Source organism: Mustelus asterias, chromosome 19 (assembly GCF_964213995.1).
Source record: "Mustelus asterias chromosome 19, sMusAst1.hap1.1, whole genome shotgun sequence".
NCBI classification, from domain to species: domain Eukaryota; kingdom Metazoa; phylum Chordata; class Chondrichthyes; order Carcharhiniformes; family Triakidae; genus Mustelus; species Mustelus asterias.
Window position 1 is genome coordinate 81133146 of NC_135819.1, and position 21966 is coordinate 81155111.

The window sequence follows — 21966 nt, forward strand, 5'->3', positions numbered from 1 at the left end:
CTGGGTAAAGACTGGAGCCACACGGCCAGACTGGGTAAAGACTGGAGTCACATGGCCAGACTGGGTAAAGACAGGAGCCACACGGCCAGACTGGGTAAAGACTGGAGTCACACGGCCAGACTGGGTAAAGACTGGAGCCACACGGCCAGACTGGGTAAAGACTGGAGGCACATGGCCAGACTGGGTAAAGACTGGAGCCACACGGCCAGACTGGGTAAAGACTGGAGTCACATGGCCAGACTGGGTAAAGACTGGAGTCACATGGCCAGACTGGGTAAAGACTGGAGTCACATGGCCAGACTGGGTAAAGATAGCAGATTTCCTTCAGGAGCAGCGCTCCAAAAGCTATTGGCATTTGCTACCAAATAAACCTGTTGGACTTTAACCTGGTGTTGTTAAAACTCTTACTGTGGACATTAATGAACCAGATAGGGTTTGGCGACAATCAGTGATTTTTTTTCACCTAAATTTAAATTCCACCAGCTGCCATAGTGGGATTTGAACCCATGTCTCCAGAGCCTGGGCCTCGGGATTACTAGCCCAGTGACATTACCAAAACTCCACATCATTGCACAACAATACAGCATTAATGACAAGCCACTGTTTTGGTTCTCCATAGTTCATTTTAATTTATGCAGCAAATCTCATTGTTACTTCCTCCCTTCGTAGAATCATAGCATCTCTACTGTGCAGAAGAGGTCATTCGGCCCATCAAGTCTGCACCGACTCTCTGACTGAGTATCATACCCAGGCCCTCTTCCCCGCCCCGTAACCCCACATATTTGCCAGGGCTAATCCCCCTAACCTACACATCTGTGGACACGAAGGGGCAATTTAGCGTGGCCAATCCACCTAACCCGCACATCTTTGGAGTGTGGGAGGAAACCCACGCAGACACGGGGAGAACGTGCAAACTCCACACAGACAGTGACCCAAGCCGGGAATCGAACCCGGGTCCCTGGCGCTGTGAGGTAGCAGTGCTAACCACTGTGCCGCCGTTTACTCATGTGACCCTGTACTGAGGTCATTTCACCTCGACCCCTATGGTTCACGCAGATATTCTCAATCCCTGACCCCTCCCCCTCACCATAGCATCGGTCCACATTGGCCAGTATCAGACACTGGCCACACGAAGCCAGAGCTGTATGCAGGCCGCAAATTTAAAATTGTGCCTATTTCTTTCAAATGCTGAGGTACGGCGGCACAGTGGTTAGCACTGCTGCCTCACAGCGCCAGGGACCCGGGTTCGATTCCCGGCTTGGGTCACTGTCTGTGTGGAGTTTGCACATTCTCCCCGTGTCTGCATGGGTTTCCTCCGTGTGCTCCGGTTTCCTCCCACAGTCTGAAAGACGTGCTGGTTAGGGTGCAATTCTTCCTCTGTGTACCCGAACAGGCGCCGGAGTGTGGCAACTCGGGGATTTTCACTTCATTGCAGTGTTAATGTAAGCCCACTTGTAACACCAATCAAGAAACTAAAACAGTTGTTGGTACTTAGATTGTAAGGGACCCTGGGGCATATTTCCATGAAAACAAATGAATTTTTAAATTATTAGTTCTTTCATTGTTGACAAAGGTGGTAACGAGCTGTGTATTTTTGAATTAATAATTACTCTCTGCACCTGCTCTACAGCATCACCGCAGGTCAGCAGAAGCACTGCAAGTAAAGGAACTTTCTGTTTAATTTCTTGCTGAGATGCTGCCTGTTTAGGCCAGTATTTATTGTCCATCCCTAGTTGCCCTTGAGAAGGTGGTGATGAGATGAGCTGCCTTCTTGAACTACTGCAGTCCATGTGATGTAGATACGCCCATAGTGCTGTTAGGGAAGGAGTTCCAGGACCCAGTGACAGTGAAAGAATGGTGATACAGGGCTGCATCTGAGCCTTGCCCCCCCCATTCCCAATGGGTGCGTTTTTGGTGGGTGGTACATCAGGTAGCAAGCCCACCATCGTCTTACCCATCCCCATCCTGCCCCATGTTATGGGAGGGGGTGAGGTGGGTAAGACAGCCACCCATCATTAGCCCATTAAGACCCTTGAGTGGTAAGTTATTGACCACTTAAGGCTCTCAATCACCCTGTGCTGCCATAATATGCAGGCCAGTGGAAGACAGAGCAGACCAGGCACCCCGCCACCCCCCCTCCCCACCCTCCTTGAGTTCCCTGTTCCTCTGTTCCTTCAGCATTCCAACTCCCGAACTTCCCAGAATCCAGAAGCCATTTTTTCTGCACCTGAGGACTTCACCGTCTCAACAATGTGCACGACTCAGTTCTGGGACTCCCAGAGTTGCCGGACAATCAGATTGGCTGGCGACTCTCAAGGGTGGGACTTCCTCCTGGGTAGCACGGTGGCACAGTGGTTAGCATTGCTGCCTCACTGCGCCAGGGACCCGGGTTCAATTCCGGTCTTGGGTCACTGTCTGTGTGAAGTTTGCACGTTCTCCCCATGTCTGCGTGGGTTTCCTCCGGGTGCTCCGGTTTCCTCCCACACTTCAAAGATGTGCGGGTTAGGTGGATTGGCCATGCTAAATTGCCCTTTGTTGTCAGGGAGATTAGCAGGGTAAATGTATGGGGCTATGGGGATAGGGCCTGGGTGGGGTTGTTGTTAGTGCAGGCTCAATGGGCTGAATGGCCTCCTTCTGCACTGTGGAGATTCTATGATTCCTCCCACTGAGGAGCAGATGTTGAACCCTCATCTTGTTAATGCCGCTTGGCGCGTGTTCTAGCCGAGTGATGCCTTGTTTAAAGTTAGTCGATTCAGGGATTTGAACTGCATGCCTCCCCACATAAAATTCAGCCCATACCCACAAGTCAGGATGATGAGTGACTTGGAGGGGGTGATGTTGCTAGGTATCTGCTGTCCTTATCCTTCTAGGTGGTGGAGATCATGTGTTTGGAAGGTGCTGTCTAAAGAGCCTTTGTGAGTTGCTGCAGTGCATATTGTCGCTGCTGCCACTGTGTCAAGGGTGGAACGATGGGGTTTGTGGATGGGGTGCAAAGCAGAGTGGGCTGCTTTGTCCTGGATGGTGTCAAGATTGTTGTTGGAGCTGCATTATCGAGGTAGAGAGGATTAGAATAGAAAGGTAGAGGGAGAAGGGGTGGAGTGGAAGGAAGGAAAGGATAATCAAAAAGTTATAATTCCATATACGGCTATATGTGTTCAGTGTGAGATTTGATTCAAGTCTGTGTCAGGACTGGCACGGTGGCACAGTGGTTAGCATTGCTGCTTCACAGCACCAGGGACCCAGGTTCGATTCCCGGCTTGGGTCACTGTCTGTGTGGAGTTTGCACGTTCTCCCCGTGTCTGCTTGGGTTTCCTCCGGGTGCTCTGGTTTTCCCACAATCAAAGACGTGCTGGTTAGGGTGCATTAGCAGTGCTAAATTCTTCCTCAGTGTACCCGAACAGGCGCCGGAGTGTGACGACCAGGGGATTTTCACAGTAACCTCATTACAGTGTGAATGTAAGCCTACTTGTGACGAATAAATAAACTTTTAAAACTCTTGCTGGTATCTCTCTCTCTCTCTTTTTCCAGTAAATCAGTTTTTTCACTTTCTGTAATGTGTTAATTTTAAAATTCTGCTCTATAAATGAAATTCAATGTACCGGTGCTGTCTACATCTATTCTGAGGAATGAATGGAACCTACACAAACCGACTTATAAATAAAACCTATTTATTTAATTATTTTTTTCATTAATTTAATTAATACAGCAGATCATCAACCATCTCTAGTCTGCTACAGATTTAGGCAGCAATTCTATACTGATCCAGTTTCACTTTGTCAGTGTTAAGGATACAGCTAATGGTAAATGCCAAGTTGTTCAAATCCCAGAAAGGAAACTTGAAACTGCTGCCCTCAATGTGGTTTACAATTTGTACAGTATGAGGAGAGGTTTGGAATCCAGAAAATGATGGCCCCGATTCTTTATGATGATTTTAACAAAGTAAATGTTTATTAGGAAACAGAAGAAAAGACAAAGTAAACTGGAAGTTTATTTATTAGTGTCACAAGTAGGCTGACATTAACACTACAATGAAGTTACTGTGAAAATCCCGTAGTCGCCACACTCCGGCGCCTGTTCAGGTACACTGAGGGAGAATTTAGCATGGCCAGCACGTATTTTGAACTGTAGGAGGAAACCAGAGCACCCGGAGGAAACCCACGCAGACACGGGGAGAACGTGCAGACTCCACACAGATCGTGATCCAAGTCAGGAATCGAATCCAGGTCCCTGGCACTGTGAGGCAGCAATGCTAACCACTGTGCCACCACGCCGCCCACACTTAAATACACTTAACTAAGACAATGGCTTCACACAGTATCGCTATTTTAAACAGTTTCAAACAATCGTAACTTAACTACCTTCAGAGCTAACTCTTTCCAATCTATTCCATCAAAACCTTATTGATTTCAAGATCTTTACAAATCCAGTAACTGTTACCACACGGGGTTTTTACATCTCCTTGAGGTTGCTTCTGAGATAATCCATCAGTTTGCTTTTCAAATCAGGCTTCCTTCACATACTGCTTGCTGGGAGTTAAACAGTTATTGGCTGAGATCGAGAAAAAGCAGCTCCCGGCAGTTTTCAGTATTTTCTTAAATATGTTTTTTTTCCCTTTGGTCTCTCCCTTATCTGACCAAATTTCTTCAGAACTTCTCTCCCCCAGACTTTATTACCTTCATCTCTATTTTAGCTTTCAGAGTTTAAAATAAACTCACTTTATATATCAAACCCATGACACCTTTCTTTCACATCTGGCATTTGAACTCTTCACATCTATTCTTGTTCTGTATCCATTGGTACTAACTTGCCATAGATAAACATCTGTGTGCAGTGTTGCTAGGCTCATTAACATATCCAATGCACCAGTTCCATTCACACAGTAACTCTGTCTTAATTATCTTACTCACACTTTCCCACAATTTAAAATATATAACCAAAACACATAATCTACAGAATATATTCCAATTTCTTGGGCTTCTTTTCATGATAGTGAGTAGAGAAAGAATTGGACCTCAATTTTTCCTCATCTCTGTCCGAAAAGGTTTACCCCGTATCCTCAGACTGGTTCTGGACTCCCCCACCATCGGGAACATCCTTTCTGCATCTATCCTGTCTAGTCCTGTTAGAACTTTAGAGGTTTCTATGAGATCCCCCCTCATCCTTCTGAACTCCAGCGAATATAATCCTAACCGACTCAATCTCTCCCCGTACGTCAGTCCTGCTATCCCAGGATGGTAAACCTTCTCTGCACCGCCGCCAGAGCAAGAACATCCTTCTTCAGATAAGGAAACCAATTATGTAATTTGTAATAAAAAGGATTCATTATTTAATCCATCTGCATCTTAAATCACATCAGACTGTGTTCCACTGCCTTCTCATAGAATCAGAGAATCCCTACAGTGCAGAAGGAGGCCATTCAGCTCATCGAGCCTGCACTGACCACAATCCCACCCAGGCCCAATCCTTGTAACCCCACATATTTACCCTACTAATCCCCCTGACACTAGGGTCAATTTAGCATGGCCAATCAACCTAACCCGCACATCTTTGGACTATGGGAGGAAACCGGAGCGCCCAGAGGAAACCCACGCAGACACGGGGAGAAAGTGTAAACTCCACACAGACAGTGACCCAAGCCGGGAATCAAACCCGCGTCCCTGGCACTGTGAGGCAACAGTGCCAACCACTGTGCCACCGTGCCGCCATATTGTGTGGTATCAGGCAATTATTCATGGATTAATTTTGAATGATCAGAAATGTTGGAGCCTGCGACAATGTTTTTTGTTGATGTGCCTGGCCTCCTTTGCTGGTGTCAAAGAACAAAGAAAATTACAGCACAGGAACAGGCCCTGCACTGACCACACTGCCCGACTGAACTAGAACCCCCTACCTTTCTGGGGACCATATCCCTCGATTCCCATCATATTCATATATTTGTCCAGACGCCCCTTAAAACTCACTATCGTATCTGCCTCCCCCAGCAGCGAGTTCCAGGCACCCACCACCTTCTGTGTACAAAATCTGCCTTGTACATCTCCTTTAAACCTTGCCCCTCGCACCTTAAACCTATGCCCCCTAGTAATTGACTCTTCCACCCTGGGAAAAAGCTTCTGACTATCCACTCTGTCCATGCCCCTCAGAATCTTGTAGGCTTCTATTAGGTCTCCCCTCAACCTCCGTCGTTCCAGTGAAAACAAACCAAGTTTCTCCAACCTCTCCTCATAGCTAATGCCCTCCATACCAGGCAACATCCTGGTAAATCTTTTCTGTACCCTCTCCACAGCCTCCATATCCTTCCTGGCGACCAGAATTGAACACTATGTTCCAAGTGCAGCCTAACTAAAGTTCCATAAAGCTGCAACATGACTTGCCAATTTTTGACGAAGGCAAGCATGCCGTATGCCTTCTTGACTACCTTCTCCACCTGTGTTGCCACTTTCAGTGACCTGTGTACCACCTGTACACCCAGATCCCTTTGCCTATCAATACTCTGAAGGGTTCTGCCATTTACTGTATATTTCCTATCTGTATTAGACCTTCCAAAATGCATTACCTCACATTTGTCCGGATTAAACTCCATCTGCCATCTCTCCGCCCAAACTGTCACCAGTTTAACCAAGGTGCTGAAGTTAATTGCAACACCCAGTTGGTGAATAGGCTTCCTGTGGACAGAAGCTGGGACTTTCTGCTCTGTGACTCAGTGATGAACATCACTGAAACTCATTAACTGGTCATTCTCACATTGCTGTTTGGGGGGATCTTGCTGTGTGCAAATTGACTGCTGGGTTTATGACTTTGCAAAAGTGATTATGCTTCGAAAAGCTGTGAAGCATCTTGTGGTCATGAAAGGGGTGATATGACAGCTTTCTTTTCCCACACAACATGATGCCACGCTCGCCCCAAGGCTGGAAATTCTCACCTGAGGTCAATGGGCCTTTGCATGGTCCTTGTCCCACGCCCGCTACGATTCCCGTGGTGGGGAGGACGGGAACATTCCGCCCGATGTGCTCACTAATCCATCAGGGATAATCACCATTACAGTTTTAAATTATGATATGACTTTTACAAATGCTACATGTTACGATTACGGTCCAAAGATATGCAGGTTAGATGGATTGGCCATGCTAAATTCTCCTTCACTGTCAGAGGGACCAACCAGGGTAAATGCATGGGGTTATGGGGATAGGGCCTGATTGTAAAAAAGAAGGATAGGAAGGGTAGGATTCGAGAACCGTGGATAACCAGGGAAATTGAGGGACTGGTCAAAAAGAAAAGTGAGGCGTATGTTAGGTCCAGGCAGCTAAAAACGGAGGGAGCTCTGGAGGAGTACAAAGAAAGTAGGAAAGAACTCAAACGGGGAATTAGAAGAGCAAAAAGGGGTCACGAAATGTTCTTGGCAGACAGGATCAAGGAGAATCCCAAGGCATTTTATTCATACGTTAGGAACAAAAGGGTTGTCAGGGAAACAATCGGACCTCTCAGGGACAAAAGTGGGGAATTATGCTTGGAGCCCAAAGAAGTAGGGGAGATCCTAAATGAATACTTTGCGTCAGTATTCACAAAGGAGAGGGATGTGTTGACTGGGAGTGTCTCGGAGGGGAGTGTTGAATCGTTGGAGAAAATCTCCATTACAAAGGAGGAAGTGTTAGGTTTGTTAGAGAATATAAAGACTGACAAATCCCCAGGGCCTGGTGGAATCTATCCAAGGCTGCTCAGGGAGACTAGAGATGAAATCGCTGGGCCTCTGACGCAAATCTTTGTCTCGTCACTGGACGCAGGTGAGGTCCCAGAGGATTGGAGGATAGCTAATGTGGTCCCGTTATTTAAGAAGGGTAGGAAGGATAACCCGGGAAATTATAGGCCGGTGAGCTTGATGTCCGTGGTGGGGAAGTTGTTGGAGAAGATTCTTAGAGATAGGATGTATGCGCATTTAGAAAGGAATAAACTCATTAACGATAGTCAGCATGGTTTTGTGAGAGGGAGGTCATGCCTCACTAACCTTTTTTTGAAGAAGTGACCAGAATGGTTGATGAGGGAAGGGCCGTGGATGTCGTCTATATGGACTTTAGTAAAGCGTTTGACAAAGTCCCTCATGGTAGGCTGGTGAAAAAGGTTGGATCTCATGGGATAAAGGGGGAGGTGGCTAGATGGGTGGAGAGCTGGCTTGGTCACAGAAGACAGAGGGTGGTAGTGGAAGGGTCTTTTTCCGGCTGGAGGCCTGTGACTAGTGGTGTTCCGCAAGGCTCTGTATTGGGACCTCTGCTGTTTGTGATTTATATAAATGATCTGGAAGAAGGTGTAACTGGGGTGATTAGTAAGTTTGCGGACGACACAAAATTGGCAGGACTTGCAGATAGTGAGGAGCATTGTCAGAAGCTACAGAAGGATAGAGATAGGCTGGAAATTTGGGCAAAGAAATGGCAGATGGAGTTCAATCCTGATAAATGCGAAGTGATGCATTTTGGTAGAAATAATGTAGGGAGGAGCTATACGATAAATGGCAGAACCATAAAGGGTGTAGATACGCAGAGGGACCTGGGTGTGCAAGTCCACAGATCCTTGAAAGTGACGTCACAGGTGGAGAAGGTGGTGAAGAAGGCATATGGCATGCTTGCCTTTATAGGACGGGGCATAGAGTATAAAAGTTGGGGTCTGATGTTGCAGATGTATAGAACGTTGGTTCGGCCGCATTTGGAATACTGTGTCCAGTTCTGGTCGCCACACTACCAGAAGGACGTGGAGGCTTTGGAGAGAGTACAGAGGAGGATTACCAGGATGTTGCCTGGTATGGAGGGGCTTAGTTATGAGGAGAGATTAGGTAAACTGGGGTTGTTCTCCCTGGAAAGACGGAGGATGAGGGGAGACTTAATAGAGGTGTATAAAATTATGAAAGGCATAGATAGGGTGAATGGTGGGAAGCTTTTCCCCAGGTCGGTGGTGACGTTCACGAGGGGTCATAGGTTCAAGGTGAAGGGGGGGAGGTTTAACACAGATATCAGAAGGACATATTTTACACTGAGGGTGGTGGGGGCCTGGGATGCGCTGCCGGGCAAGGTGGTGGAGGCGGACACACTGGGAACGTTTAAGACTTATCTCGACAGCCATATGAACGGAGTGGGAATGGAGGGATACAAAAGAATGGTCTAGTTTGGACCAGGGAGCGGCGCGGGCTTGGAGGGCCGAAGGGCCTGTTCCTGTGCTGTATTGTTCTTTGTTCTTTGGGATTGTGGTCAGTGCAGACTCGATGGGCTGAATGGCCTCCTTCTGCACTGTCGGATTCTATGAACGGTTCTATCTTTCTACCTACATCGTAGATTAGCAGAATTATTTTACTAGATCAAGTATATATTACAGGATCTACATAAAGGGGTGGCACGGTGGCACAGCGGTTAGCACTGCTGCCTCACAGCGCCAGAGACCCGGGTTCGATTCCCAGCTCAGGTCACCGTTTTGTGTGGAGTTTGTATGTTCTCCCCGTATCTGCATGGGTTTCCTCTGGGTGCTCTGGTTTCCTTCCACATTCTGAAAGACGTGCTGGTTAGGTGCATTGACCTGAACAGGCACCAGACTGTGGGAGCTAGGGGAATTTACAGTAACGTCATTGCCTTACTTGTGACACTAATAAATAAACTTTACTTTACTTTACTAATCATTTCCAAGAAAGTTTTTCTTTTATTCTTTCTCAAATACATATTTTTTTAGAATTCTTTGCGTTATAAATATTGGCTGCAGGGAAACTGGACAGTTTTAGCAGTCTCACAATACAACGCTGTCCCCGATCTGACCTGTGAAATTAGTTTGAGTATCTGACACATTGGACCAGGATGAGTTTCAGTGTGTGGGAGATCAGTTATTTCTCTGTCTCACACGGCTGTTTCAGCTAAATGTCATGAAATAGTGCAGTGACTGCCACACTGAAAGCAGAAGCACTGAGACCATCACAACTTGATGCAATCTATCACCCTCACCCACTAAATAAATCCTAGAATCCCTACAGTGCAGAAGGAGGCCATTCGGCTCATCGAGTCTGCACCGACAACAATCCCATCGAGGCCCTATCCCCTCAACCCCACATATTTATCCTGCTAATCCCTCTGACACTAAGGAACAATTTAGCATGGCCAATCAACCTAACCGACACATTTTTAGACTGTGGCAGGAAACCGGAGCACCTGGAGGAAACCCACACAGATACGGGGAGAACATGCAAACTCCACAGAGTCACCCAAGCTGGGAATCGAACTCAGGCCCTGCGCTGTGTGGCAGCACTGCTAACCACCATGCCACAGTGCCCCCCCCCCCCCCCCCCCACTAAACACGAATACTAATTCGGATGCAAAAACTGAAAATGCTGGAAAACCTCAGCAGGTCTGATAGCATTCGTAGAGAGAGAATAGAGCCAACGTTATCAAACATCCTCTCTATGCAGAGTAGGTTTGTCCAGTTTTGTTACAGGTGCCGCTAAGTCCTCATTGGTCAGACCAGCCAACCTCTCAGATGGTTACCCTTCAGTGGACTTTAGACAATCAACAAGCAGAACAGCCTTGGTCTTCACCTCTGAGGATTGTTGATGAGGTCAGCACTGCGACCACAGAACAAACACTGCAACTCCTGGCCATCACGACAGTGCCACAGACGATGCTGCAACCTAGTAGCAGGCGTCCATTGCTGACTGCACCCCACACGGCTGAACTGTGGGCGCTAAGTAAAAACCACATCCTCAGAACAAGAATGGCCATCTCCCGTCATCCAGGAAATCACAATTACCCTCATGATGAAAGAAGAGAAGAGCTGACATGGAAACAAACCCAGTGTTTATTCACCTGCAAGAGAGGTGATGGGACAGCAGCTACTGACCAGCACTACTGCAGAATGGACAAAAAGCAATTCAATATCAAGGAATGGAGAAAGCATAAAAAGATACCCAGATTCTAGAACAACCTCCAGTTCAACAGAATTCGCCAGCAGCAACAGAGTCGACCACTCCTTCGACAGTGGTGTGAACAAGATATGGAAGGGTCATAAAGGCTCCAAACCACCACAACCTATGACCCAGTAACTTGAAGTGGAGATGGGAGGAAGTAATAATGATGTAAATACATGTGGTAAACTAGAAGGTGTATACGATTATGAGGGACAAGGGTCTGGCACATAGAGGGTTAATGTGGGGCTGAGTACAGAGCCGGCCACACAGTGTTGTAAGAGAATACACGACCCACACCTCAGGGTCGAGTGTTGGACAGAGCCGTGTGCATAGGCAAGTATGGAAGCAGCTCCCAGCTTGAACCAGTTACTGTAGATATGAATGTAGTTCTTATAGATAATGACCTACTCAAGACTACAAAGATTTCATTAAAACTACAGAATAGTAGAAGCCATAGAACCATAGCATTCCTACAGTGCAGAAAGAGGCCATTTGGCCCATCAGGCTTTCGCTGACTCTTTGAAAGAGTATCCCACCCAAGCCCTCCCCCCATCCCATTCCTGTAACCCCACACATTTACCATGGCTAATCCACTTAACCTATACATAATGGAACACTAAGGGCCAATTTAGCATGGCCAATCCATCTAACCCGCACATCTTTGGAGTGTGGGAGGAAACCGGAGCATCTAGAGGAAACCCACGCAGACACAGGGAGAATGTTCAGACTCCGCACCAACACCCTACATCAAAGATGGCTGAACATTTCCCCAGAGATGGCCATGGGAACTGACAAAATGAATTAGATTTGAATTAAGTCAGTGCAGATGTGGCAGAAATGGAACTCACCTGGACTGAACAAAAGGGGGGGTGATTCTCCCATTCCGCTGCGTCGCTTTTGTCACACAGTGGGCTGGGAGACTCCAGCAGACTCCGCTGGGCTGGCCTCTGTGAGTCTCCGGCAGCCAGATTTCCAGTGCCGTCAGCTCTGCGCTAGAAGTCAGCGCGGAGCTGCAAGCATTATTCAAATGATAATTTCCATCTATTTGGGTGGCACGGTGGCACAGTGTTTAGCGTTGCTGCCTCACAGCGCCAGGGAGCCGGGTTCAATTCCGGCTTCGGGTCACTGTCTGTGTGGAGTTTGCACTTTCTCCCCGTGTCTGCGTGAGTTTCCTCCGGGTGCTCCGGTTTCCTCCCACACTCCGAAAGATGTGCGGGTTAGATGCATTAGCCATGCTAAATTGTCCCTTAGCGTCCCGGGATGCATAGGTTAGAGGGATTAGCAGGGTAAATATGTGGGGTTGCGGGGATAGGGCCTGGGTAGGATTGTTGTCGGTGCAAACCTGATGGGCCGAATCGCCTCGTTCTGTGCTGTAGGGATTCTATGATTCTATGAATGAATCTTCAGCGAAATAAAGTAAAAGATGACTTTTGGTGATACAGTTACTGCAGACTCAGTTTAGATCTCCCATCGAAATTTACCCTGAAGTGTTTCTACAGAAATTCTAAAGAACTAATCGAAAATTACCAAACCCTCAACAGAGTTTAAACAGCGATTCTGATTTTTAACTCCACAGAGTTAGAACAATGCAGGTCAGATGCAGAATTCAATAATTATCTACCAATGGAGATATCAATGTTGAACTTGGATGGAAATCATACTGTACGTAACAGAGACACTGCAAACCGGTCCCTCGTTCACTTAAGGAGTAGATGTTTGCAGCAGGGTTTGAAGTGTAAATTTTGGAAATTTCAGAAGGATGTGTGATTGAGGAGAGCTAATTTGCAGGGCTACGGGGGAAAATGCTGGAGTTTGGGTCTAAATTGGTTAGATTTTAAAGAGTTGACAGGAATAAGAATGGATTCCTACGGTGCTGTAACAGTCTACAATTTGTTAAATACAAGATGATTGTGGCATTATGCAGCCTGATTGGTTAAAAACAAATGGAACACAACAGCAACATTTAAGAAGATCTCTTTCTCGGAATACTCTCCCACATGCCACCTCAGATTTGTTCATTCATTGAATATTAACCAACCTGTGCTTTCACATTTCAGGTTGGTTGAGAAAGATCTCCAGGCAACTCAACCAGTTGGAGAGATGTCATTGAGTTGAAGTAATCACAGAGGTTAATATTTTGCTTTATATTCTTGCAAAACGTGTGAATGGATTTGGTAACATTGCATTCTGAATTTGTGAAAGTAACTGTGCAAGGTTGTGCAGACAATTAAAATATTAAATTCTTCAATAATGTCTTACCTTCTTCTTCCTGGGGGAATCTCCAACATATTTGTTTCTGGACAATTATATTTTTATTTAAATGTATTAATTTCCATCATTTTGTTTCTGAAACAGAATGAGGTGATCGAGCAGTAATGAAACCACATCGATTTGTTGTGTTTAATATAGGTTATCATCTTCGTATCTGAAACTGACAAAGTATCAATGACTAATTTTCAGAACACCAAAACGAGAATTTTGTTGTAATTTGAAGGTTAGTTGCACATGCAGTGAGTTAATTCCCACGGTACACTGCAGACTCTGCTTGACCTGTGTGGCGAGTTACGGCTTTTGGTCTTTTTTTCAATCACTTGAGTGAGTCAGGTCTCATTTTCCAAAAGCCAAGCTGAGACGGCGAGCGCTGTCGGGGATTTGCACCGTGTTATGAGAACTTACCTCAAACAATTCCAAACCCCAATAATGTCCACAACACATCAGTAAGGCGGTAGATTAGCAGTTCACTTCACTCCTTCAGTAAAGCGGTTGGTCATACTCTCTCAGTTTCTGACGGTCTCTCGTTTGTCTATTTTGTTGTCCCATTACCATCACTTTTGGCTTTGCATCACTATCCCTTTTGTCCTGCATTCCATCATTAATTTAACACAAGGTATGTTGGCATAGGAAGCATGAGAATTTGTTTTATTTTTAAATCAATGCTTTCCCAGTAGGCAAGTGTTAGCTAGTCAATAGCAATCCATAGAATCCCTACAATGCAGAAGGAGGCTCTTCAGCCCATCGAGTCTGCACCAACTGTCCGAAAGAGCATCTTAACCAGGCACAGCCCTTCACCCTAACTCCTTAACTCCCTGCATTTAGTATGGCCAATCCATCTAACCTACAGATCGTGGGACACTGAGGGACAATTTAGCATGGCCAATCTACTTAACCTGCACGTCTTTGGACTGTGGGAGGAAACCAGAGCACCTGGAATAAACCCACGCATGCACAGGGACAACGTGCAAACTCCACACAATCATCCAAGACTGGAATTGAACTTGGGTCCCTGGCGCTGTGAGGCAGCAGTGCTAACCACTGTGCCACCGTGCCATGCAAGATTTCTCAACATGATTCAAATTGAAATATTACTACGGCGTGTAACATGATCTGCAACTGCTATATTTTCTTTACAATGTTGTACGAGGTTGGTGCACCCTGAAGATATCACATAATTTGAACATTACTGTTAAGCTAAAAGTTCTGTTTATTTGTTGTCCTCTGTTCACAAATCTGTGTTTACTTTGGATACTGAAGGTGAATTTAGCAATCATGCTGATGAGATACTGTTTAATGAACTTTATACAGAGCAGATCTGTAATTAATATGGATGGAAATCGCTGAGCTTATTCTGTGGAATCACACAAAGGAATCCTGGTTCCCTCACAATAATTATTAAAACATAATTGTGCTTTCATATGAACAATTATCTGCAGAGAAACCTTGAAATCTCTTTCCAAAAGAGAAAACGCTGGAAAATCTCAGCAGGTCCGGCAGCATCTGTAAGGAGAGAAAAGAGCTGACGTTTCGAGTCCAGACGACCCTTTGTCAATCTGTCATTAATTGCCAGACCTGCTGAGATTTTCCAGCATTTTCTCTTTTGGTTTCAGATTCCAGCATCCGCAGCAATTTGCTTTTATCCAGTTGATATCTCTTTGTTTTTGTGCTATTTCTGTGGAAGTTTTCTTTGCAAGAATATTTTTATTTAAACAAGCAATGGTGTCAATACCATATCTGCTTGTCCTAGGTGTGTGCGGCTGAGAAGGGGGTTAAAATGATGCATTGGCAAAAGAGCCTGAATCGGTGACGGCTGCAGTTCATGTTTATTTACTGTTTTCAAGCTACGAGACTCATTCATCTTCCGACCAAATTCTTCTGCTAACACCTTCAATAATTTCTGTCTTAAAAGTATAGATGCTTTAAAACTAACAGGTAGAAAATAGTGGAAAAAGGTGTCCAGCCCAATGATTTTTAAAATGTGATGTTAATGCTGACCAGTAATTCTAAAACTTTTTCTCTTCCTTTCTCATCAATGCGACTGTTTCTATAAAAAGAAGCAACTTGCTGGCGTTCTCTATGTGACATTTATAAGGGGAGGGAAGGACAATAGAAAATTGTGAAACAGAAATCTCTGTTTACCAGTCCAGAGAGAGGTAAGGGGTCTGAAATTAAGAGAATTTATTTCCAGCTTCCTTCATTTTAATAACAATTCCATTCCGAATGTGATAGCTGATTTCAGCATGGCCACACCGACTTTTGTCCTTTTGCAACTGAAGACAGGCTTTTACAAGAATGTTTGCAGTAAATTCCTTTGTCCGGAGCAATTCATGTCAAGATGTTAAACTAATTTGAAGTCAATTATCTTGGGTTTTCTGTTACTCACAGACGTCCATAGCTGAGTTTTGTACAGTCGCAGGAACTGAACCATCCGATTAACAGCTCCAGATTCTGAAACCCAAATACACTAAATTCATTAACAACTGCTTTTGGAAATGACTATCTTACGAATCAGTCTCCTTAACTTCTGCAGATTGTGGGCAGTATATAATTTATGACAAATTTGTCAGTGCAGAAGCTTAATTAAATACTAGAGAAACGCAAGTTTTGGTCTGCAGTTTCCTTTACAGCTGGCTGAGTAAAAATTCTACTTGTTCAGAGAAAGTGAAGACAACAGCATCGGATTTCATGAATGATCTGCACGATCGGGTCACACGTAAACTTTGAGATTCATCATTCATTAGTATTCTATAATAATCAGAACGTGAGCTCAATTGAGGAAGAAATATTTTCCATTAAAATGCTTTAACATGAACAACAATCTCAAAGAGACTGTCCACTGTGCAAAAGGTATTTCTATTTCATATTCATATTATCAGCAGAATAAAACTTATTCCCTTACATTTTTAAATGTTACTTCTTTCTCAAACCATGTGCCCCTAAAAATATATCTTTGCAATAAAAATTTAAATAGCTTCTTAATGCAGCACAAGGGATTTTTTCTTCTAGGTCTTCAATTCCAAGTTGAATCATCAATTGAGATCTTCACAATCCAGCGTCTAACCGTAACAAATGCCTGAGCACCACCCTCCACCCTGCACCCTGCACTCTCCACCCTCCACTCTGCACCTTGTCCATTATATTTCACCTAACTACCACAAACACTGTCTAATCCCAGCTCTTTCTCAGATTGGAACATTGAGAGATTCATCCGTCAATGGAAATCAAAATTAAAAGTTCACATTTGAAATACTAATCCCCTTTTCTCTTTCACACATTGATTGACTGATTTTTACATTTCTGGTATTTGTGGGGTTTTTTATCTCGGTGCTTCAATCTGTGCTGCACAGGTCGGCGGGACAGAATGGATTTGGAATAACCACAGTCCCATTTAGATATTCAGTTCACATCAGCATTCATTACACAGAAAGAAAGACTTACATTTATATAGCACCTTTCACAACCACCACACACCCCAAAGTGCTTCACAGCCAAAGACATATTTTTGAAGTGTAGTCACTGTAATGTCAAAAATGCAGCAACCAATTCACACGCAGCAAGCTCCCACGAACAGAAAAATCTAATCTATTTCCTGTGATGTTGATTGAGGGATAAACACCGGGGAGAACTCTTCTGTTTTTTTGTTAAATAGTGTCATGTGATCTAAGGGTACAGGTTCATAGCTCCTTGAAAGTGGAGTCACAGGTGGACAGGGTGGTGAAGAAGGCATTCAGCATGCTTGGTTTCATTGGTCAAAACATTGAATACAGGAGTTGGGACGTCTTGTTGAAGTTGTACAAGACATTGGTAAGGCCACACTTGGAATACTGTGCAATTCTGGTCACCCTATTATAGAAAGGATATTATTAAACTAGAAAGAGTGCAGAAAAGATTTACTAGGATGCTACCGGGACTTGATGGTTTGAGTTATAAGGAGAGATTGGATAGACTGGGACTTTTTTCTCTGGAATGTAGAAGGCTGAGGGGTGATCTTATAGAGGTCTATAAAATAATGAGGAGCACAGATCAGTGAGATAGTCAATATCTTTTCCCAAAGGTTGGGGAGTCTAAAACGAGAGGGCATAGGTTTAAGGTGAGAGGTGAAAGGGTCCAGAGGGGCAATTTTTTTACACAGAGGGTGGTGACTATCTGGAACAAGCTGCCAGAGGTAGTAGTAGAAGTGGGTACAATTTTGTCTTTAAAAACCATTTAGACAGTTACATGGGTCAGATGGGTATAGAGGGATATGGGCCAAATGCGGGCAATTGAGACTAGCTTAGGGGTTTAAAAATAAAAGGCAGCATGGCGGCATCCTAGTAAATCTTTTCTGAACTCTTTCTAGTTTAATAATATCCTTTCTATAATAGGGTGACCAGAACTTTACACATTATTCTAAGTGTGGCCTTACCAATGTCTTGTACAACTTCAACAAGACGTCCCAACTCCTGTATTCAATGTTCTGACCAATGAAACCAAGCATGCTGAATGCCTTCTTCACCACTCTGTCCACCCATGACTCCACTTTCAAGGAGCTATGAACCTGTACCCTAGATCACATGATGCTATTTAACAAAAACAGTTGGGCCGAAGGGCCTGTTTCCATGCTGTAAACCTCTATGACTCTATGACTTCCATCTGAGAGAACAGTTTACCATCTCATCCGAAAGATGGCTCCTCTGACAGTACAACACTCCCTCAGTACTGCACTGAAGTTTCAAGGTAGACTTTTGTGATGAAGTGTTGGAGTGAGGCTGGAATCCACAACTTTCTGATACAACTAAAACTGACCATCAGAAATTGGTGCAGAATAGTTAATATAGTAACGTGGGAACAGGACGTTGAGAAGAATGATTTGATATTTGAAATACAGTTGATTGGAGAACGATGTGAAAGAGTATTTATTAGCAGTGTAATCACTGAGTTAGAAACCTCTGAACTGAATCACAATGTAAGAGCTCGAGACTCCATAATTAGAGGGGAATTCATCAGTGTTCTGCCTTGGTACAACTGCTAGAAACCAGTTCACAACAGCAGAGACAGTGAGCTAAGAATACATTTCCAGCCATCTCAGTCGAAGAAGGTGCATTTCACACAAAGACCAAACAGGGGAAAGGATTACAAAATCGCTGTGGTAAAGCAAACCGTCTGTCGATGGTGGGAAGACCTCACCACTTCTTCACTCGAAAAGATGGCCCTTTAATTCTAAGAACATGCACGGTGCTATTTCCCAGTACCCTCTATTTCTAAAGAGTTGAAAGTACAGTTCAAAGTTTTTGACTAATTTTGCTAACTTCCACTTTGCTTTGCCAGCTGCAGAATGAGAAAGTTTTCCATTTCTCGCCAGAACGCTGCGACTGAGCAAATGTTGCATTGTTTCCTTGACTTTGACTTGTCTTGCGATAGCAGACTTTGATTTTGTGTCCCAAAAGCAAAATACCGCAGATGTTGGAAATCAGAAGTAAAAAATGAAAATCCTGGACATACTCAGCAGATCTGGCAGCGCCTGTGGATAGAGAAAGCTAAATGTTTCGGATCATGAGTGCCAAGAGATCTTTTAAGCCTGCTTGACATAGCCTTCGTCTAATCTTATCCCAGAGACGAAAGAAGCATGATTGTCAATAATCTGATTCACAGAAATCACACTTGTGGCAGCAAGACTCAAACCTTCCATTCAATGTTGCAAATCCGGCAATTACGGAATTCTCAAACACATTGACACTGAACAAAGAACAAAGAACAGTACAGCACAGGAACAGGCCCTTTGTCCCTCCAAGCCGGCACCAATCACGTTTAACTACCTACACCAGCTGCTTATATCCCTCTATTTCCCATTTGTTCATGTGTCTTATCAAGATAAGTCTTAAATGTGGCTAATGTATCTGCCTCAACCACCTCACTGGCAGTGCATTCCAGGCCCCCACCACCCTCTGTGTAAAAAGCTTCCCCCCGCACATCCCTACTGAACCTTTCCCCCCCTTACCTTGAACTTGTGCCCCCTTGTAATTGTCATTTCTGTCCTGGGAAAAAGCTTCCAACTGTTCACCCTATCTATACCCCTCATAATTTTATAAACTGCTATCAGGTTGCCCTCAGCCTCTGCCTTTCCAGGGAGAACAATCCCAGTTTATTCAATCTCTCCTCACAACTAATGCCCTCCATACCAGGCAACAAGACTCAATTATTTTTCATCAGCTGCTGGTCGCCTTCTTACACATGAGAAACTTTACAGTGAAGGTCACACCTTCTTCAAGGTTTTTAGAACTTTATTCGTATTTCATACTTACCAAGGTGCCAATCATTAGCTCTCCCAGTGTCAAGGTCAAGCAGTAGGTGAATTGTCCCTTCCACTCTCTCCTAACATGTACTTCAGCATACTCGGAGTCAATGTTTAGAACGTGTTATTGCATGTTTTTCATGGTGGTTATTTACTTTGATGAAATGCATAATCGCTTCTACTGTTCGGGAAACCAGATAGCATGAATCTGCGATGATGAGATTGATAGTGAAGATTATTGACAGTGAAGATTAGGGCGGCACGGTAGCACAGTGGTTAGCACTGCTGCTTCACAGCTCCAGGGACCTGGGTTCGATTCCCAGCTTGGGTCATTGTCTGTGTGGAGTTTGCACATTCTCCTCGTGTCTGCGTGGGTTTCCTCCGGGTGCTCCGGTTTCCTCCCACAGTCCAAAGATGTGTGGGCTAGGTTGATTGGCCATTCTAAATTGCCCCTTAGTGTCCTGGGATGCATAGGTTAGAGGGATTAGTGGGTAAATATGTAGGGATATGGGGATAGGGCCTGGGTGGGATTGTGGTTGGTGCAGACTCAATGGGCTGAATGGCCTCTTTCTGCACTGCACTATGATTCCTATTAGAGTCTCGACAGCAGATATAAGCGGAACTAGAGGTTTTGCCACATGATCTTAGTTATATATTCGATCTATCTACCTTGAGGTATGAAAGCTTTCAAAGAGTGTATACAGATTTAATATGTAATGGAGATAATAAATATATCGGATAAAAGCAAGTTATTGCAGATGCTGGAATCTGAAACCAAAAGAGAAAACGCTGGAAAATCTCAGCAGGTCTGGCAGCATCTGTAAGGATTCTTACAGATGCTGCCAGACCTGCTGAAATTTTCCAGCGTTTTCTCTTTTGGTAATAAATATATCATTGGTTTAAAAAAAATAGCTGCACATTGTTAAGCTTGCAAAGTCGGCTGCGACATGGCAAAAAGACAGCATCTTATGCTTTAACCTCAGGAAAGCACATTATCACTATGCCAGCTATACCACTTCAATATTAACAACCACGGCACTTTGTCCACCACCCACAAACAATGCTGTCAACCTCCGGAACGGGTAGAAAAAAAACAAAGCTTGCAATTTTTGCTTTAGCTTTAAGAACGAAGATAAGCTGAAGCTTGCCAGCACAGTTACACGGCAGGTTGATTAACTCGCACAGAAAAACAATGACAACTCCGCTGGAACCGACTGTTTGGTATGATTATCTGACCTACTCAGTTCCCTTCTGTGACTTCCAGGACATGGCCAATGCAAAGGCTTTCATTGTTTCCATCTACTGTCTGGTTTTCATTGTTGGCACCTTTGGAAATGCGATTGTGATCATTATCATGAGGTCAAGGAGAAAGTCTAATCGTTTAGTTGATGTCTTTATCACCCACTTAGCAATTGCAGACCTCGTGTTCCTCCTCACGCTACCTCTTTGGGCAGTATCAACCGCCCTGGACTACCAATGGCTCTTTGGAGAGAGCCTCTGCAAGATCTGTAGCTACGTAGTGGTTGTCAACATGTACTCCAGCATATTCTTCCTAACATGCATGAGCATTGACAGGTATGTGGCCATCGTGTTATCGGTGAACTATGGTTACCTGAGAAGCAGGAGGTATGCCATCATCACCAGCTTGGTGATCTGGATACTCTCGCTTGCACTAGGGTTGCCCACTCTCTCATTTCGACACATTGTCCTGGTGGACTATAATGACAAGTGGATCTGCTCTGAAGTCAACACAACTTCCAGGAATGTTTTTGCCCTTGTCACCAGTTTCATTGCCTTTGTTTTGCCACTGGTCATCATCACGGTGTGTTACTGTTCAATTGGTATTAAACTCTACAGACACTTTGACAGAATGAGAAAGGAGGAAAGAAAGAAAAGGAAGTCGATTAAAATTGGCTTCTGGATTATCACCATGTTCGTTTTTTCTTGGCTTCCCTACAATGTCTTGAAGGTCATGGATGTGTTCGCCCAGTCCTCGATCATCCAAACATCGTGTGACACCCAGGAATCAGTGAGTAAAAGTCTTCTGCTCTTCACCTGCCTAGTGTTCGTCAACAGCTGCGTCAACCCAATTGTCTACTTAGTTTTTGACCGTTATTTCAGGAAGAGTTTTTTCCAGCTCTTGCTCTGCCAACTGGCCAACAGGCTGAAGGCCCATTCCTCAACTTCCCTGCCTAATTCGATGAGGTCTCAGAGGCGCAACTCCTCATTCTACAAAGAGAGAGAAACAACTTTCACTGCAGCTAAAATCAGTGCTTAACGCAAGTCTGTGTGTTCGAGTGACAGTCCAAATGTAAACTGCGCAACTATAAAATAGGTGTAAAATTCGGTTTGTTTCCTGCAACGTTACAGCATTAACTGCGACATGTGAAAGTCTCTGTCATTCTGATCACAACCATTTCCCCTCATGCCCACAAGCTTTGGACAGTTTTATAGATCAGATATATAACACAGCATTGAAAAGGCAAAAGTTGTGACA

General features: G+C 44.6%; 1 protein-coding gene across 1 annotated transcript; it reads left to right on the forward strand.

The window, feature by feature from the left end:
• The first annotated feature begins 20661 nt into the window (after nt 1–20661).
• LOC144507515 (apelin receptor A-like) lies at nt 20662–21747 on the forward strand. Its single transcript, XM_078234642.1, has one exon. It carries the CDS (start codon nt 20662–20664, stop codon nt 21745–21747), a length of 1086 nt encoding a protein of 361 aa, XP_078090768.1.
• The last annotated feature ends 219 nt before the right edge of the window (nt 21748–21966 follow it).